At 49.7% G+C, this 3,199-nt stretch overlaps 2 protein-coding genes across 2 annotated transcripts in view; both read right to left on the reverse strand.

Annotated features, from left to right (window-relative positions):
• Window positions 1-731: 731 nt before the first annotated feature.
• H310_14674 (hypothetical protein) lies at window positions 732-851 on the reverse strand (the record flags this gene model as incomplete). Its single annotated transcript, XM_008882574.1, has 1 exon — window positions 732-851. A coding segment is annotated over one exon (120 nt), but the record flags the coding sequence as incomplete, so codon positions are not given.
• A 1,030-nt stretch (window positions 852-1,881) lies between these two features.
• H310_14675 (hypothetical protein) overlaps window positions 1,882-3,199 on the reverse strand; it is a gene marked incomplete at both ends in the record, with an annotated part of 2,001 nt that continues 683 nt past the window's right edge. The window contains 5 exons of the mRNA XM_008882575.1: window positions 1,882-2,219; window positions 2,340-2,518; window positions 2,601-2,728; window positions 2,771-2,837; window positions 2,889-3,003. Of these exons, the coding sequence (XP_008880797.1) occupies window positions 1,882-2,219; window positions 2,340-2,518; window positions 2,601-2,728; window positions 2,771-2,837; window positions 2,889-3,003 (827 nt within the window). The remainder of the gene's footprint in view (window positions 2,220-2,339; window positions 2,519-2,600; window positions 2,729-2,770; window positions 2,838-2,888; window positions 3,004-3,199) is intronic.

Raw genomic sequence — 3,199 nt, forward strand, 5'->3', positions numbered from 1 at the left:
TTGGGAAGACACCAAAACGTGCTGCGAATATTTGGTGACGAAAAGAGTCAGTGACGCCATCGACCCCCGACATCTACTGCAGACGCGCCACCGAGGGCCGCACAGTGTCGACGTGGAACCAACCAACGTGGAGGAAGTTGTAAATCAAATTGCTCAATATGTGTTGACTCATATGCAGGGCGAAAGGTCGAGTAGTGTCCTCATCACGTCGCCAGCTACTCCCAGTATGCCGTATCGCGGGTCCGCGATTGTCACCAAACAGCCTCCATTGGCTCAGCGCTCGATGCAGGTCTTTGTGGTGCCAAAGATCATACCAACTGCTCGGTCGGCGAAAGATGCGTGGGAACAGTGGTTCTCCGTCGATCACAAACATGGCTGCCCATGTGCCCTCATAGACTACATGAAATCAATGATCAAGTCAGACCGCAAAAAGTATTCCGAACGGCAAACGATCGCGATAGCATTCAACAAGTATCAGTCGTATTCACACTTCGATCATGCGTTCGCTGGATACACGAACACATACTCTAATCTGCTTCGTGAAGTTCGCATGCGTAAACGAGAAAACGCACTATAACGAATTGATTTTATGAATTGATACCTCGACTTTGCCAAAAATGTGAATCGTTGTGTGCTTGTAAGGACTTGTGTACGCAGGATCTCGTCATGCTGCAGCTTGTCCTTGGTCATTGGTTGTGGCCATGGGTGGCTTGGTGCAACACTTTGATCAACTACACACAGAGAACATTGAGTTTCCAATTGTCATGCAAGTACGAGTACATCGTCTCGAGCATGGGCGCTTTGACGCCGGCCATGCGGCCTGAGGGAATTGTCGCCTTCCTTCGGAGTTCCTACGATACAAATGAATAGCGCAGGAATGATATATGGCGTACATGGTGGTGGGGAGCACGCCTTTGCGATTGTTGGTGTCGTGCGCTCGCTAGTGTCGCGGAGTCAAAGTACCTTGCCACCTACACACTCGACCACGTCCTCGTCAGTCGAATTGATCAAATATGGGGAATGTCTATGAGCTCACTGAGTCCTGGGCGCTTTTGGGCTCTTGAAGTGTCGACGACCGCGGTCTCGGGTGCCTTCGGGTGGCGCACTGTCTTGTGGGCTGCGATGGAAAGTGTGATCTGCGCACCCCAGATCTTGATCCAGTTGCTCATCTACAATATCAAAGAATAGTATGGATTTACGAAACTTCCAGTGGGCGAGCTGTAGCAGCGGTAGCCAAAGCTGGATGGAGTTGTGCAAGTAGTCGACCTATGTGAGCTGGTTTCGTGAAAGACTGCCGTATGGCATAATATAGAGTTTGAGGAGTCTGTTTCATGAATGTTTCGTAAAGGGGTAAATATACGTGAATAGTGTCCAATCAGAATCGTGTCGGATGAATTTGTCGTTTTTCCCAGATTATCTAAAAATAAAAATAGTGTAGCACTATCTTGATGGGGATCCCATGCTAACCCTTCACCCCTCACACGCAATGTGCTCCTTTGACAAGATCACCTAAGCATTCGTTAGCTTACCGTAATCACCACGCCAAATGTCGCGGAGGTACAGTGAACCCCGGAAAAAGCCGACATGGCATCATCCTGAAATGCATGGATGCAGAAAAATATCAATTTTTAAAGTTGCTTGAATTAGTCCAACTTGGTTAGCTATAATCAGTACCTCCAAACGGAAATAGACCAGCCATATCAAAATTGTTGAAGGACGGAAATAGAGCAGCCATGTGAGATCCCCCAGAAATACAATAAAAAAATGCACTGAACCATAATGACACCTCTATAATTAAATAAGAACAAGAAATATATTTAATTACTGGCATTCCATACATAAACTCACATTCATTTGATTCTTGTGTTGAAACCTACACTCCTACTTCGACGTCCTCGTCATTGATCGAAACGCCGAGATGATGTCGATCATCTCCAACTCGGCGGCTGTTTCGACGGCAAGGTCGTGCATGACCTTCTCAAGAGCATGCTGGCTCATCAAAGCACACCCTGCGTCGAACACCTCGCAACCAGATGCGACGGTCTCTGGTAGGAGCCCTGACCTCTTGAGTGCCGCTTTCCCCATGTGTGGCACCTTGTACGAGTTGTCTCCGGCGCACATGATGACCTCGCGAAAGCAGCAATGCAGCGTCAGGAAGTTTCGCTCCAACGACCATGGGTCGACGTCGTGCCACGCTTGGTTCGTCGCGGCAACGATTTCTTCGTACGTGTTCGAGTGATAGTTTTATTGTAGTGACTGGATGGCGCGAAAAAAGCCGAGGTCGAGAACATTCATGTCCGGCGAGTTCGGCGGTTGGCACTGAAGGCGAATAAACCAACCATTGGACGTGCAAGCCTCCAATACCGTCTGGTCGCATGATGGCACATGCGGTCGTGCGTTGTCTTGCTGGATGACGACACAACGGGTGCTGTTCACTGGCCACTTGGCCTTGATACCAGGGATGACGTGCTCAATCAGCATGTTCTTGTACACAGGCGCTGATTGGGCGGAGTTCCAGCTTGCCGGCGGGACGATTGCCTGACGATCGGGTGGCGGGGACAACTTGCGTGAAGTGCCAGGTTCCGATTTTGCCGTCGAACCACTCGGCCTTGTCGTCGTCCCATTTTGGGCGTGCCACGGCGGATAAGAACATCACTTTCTTGATAAAGCGCTTGCTCTGGGCGGAGCGATGGGAAGGGTCTTCACCCGGCAGCAGGTACATTCGCGACTATATCTTGGTTGCATGAAACCTCTTCTCATCCACGTGTACGAAGTCGTACATATCGGCAAACTGGAAGTTGCTGTCGGGACGCACGAAGTCCATGGCCCACTTTGCCCTGGTCAATTTGTTTGCATCCGTTAGCTTTGGTTTAATGTGGGAATTATACTTGACCATAAGACCGCGTTTGTAGTAGCCTTTGAGCGTGCTCGCAGGGACGCCAATGGCATGCGCGATGTACCGGAGTGTTGTCCGACGCTGTGGTGATATCGCGCGAGTTCGATCTGGCAAGTTTGAGTACTTTTGCTTTCGACCAACGCGTTTCTTCTTGAGAAAAGAGATATCTTGGCACACTAAGGTGGTGAATCAATTCACCGGCCAATCGAGCCTTACTTTGACCATCCATATCTCAACAACCGCTTCGATTCACGGTGCGTGACAGACATCGACGTCAACGCCGAACCCAGCTCTAACAAGTTA

This window comes from Aphanomyces invadans (genome assembly GCF_000520115.1).
Source record: "Aphanomyces invadans strain NJM9701 unplaced genomic scaffold supercont1.80, whole genome shotgun sequence".
Taxonomy (NCBI): Eukaryota; Oomycota; class Saprolegniomycetes; order Saprolegniales; family Verrucalvaceae; genus Aphanomyces; species Aphanomyces invadans.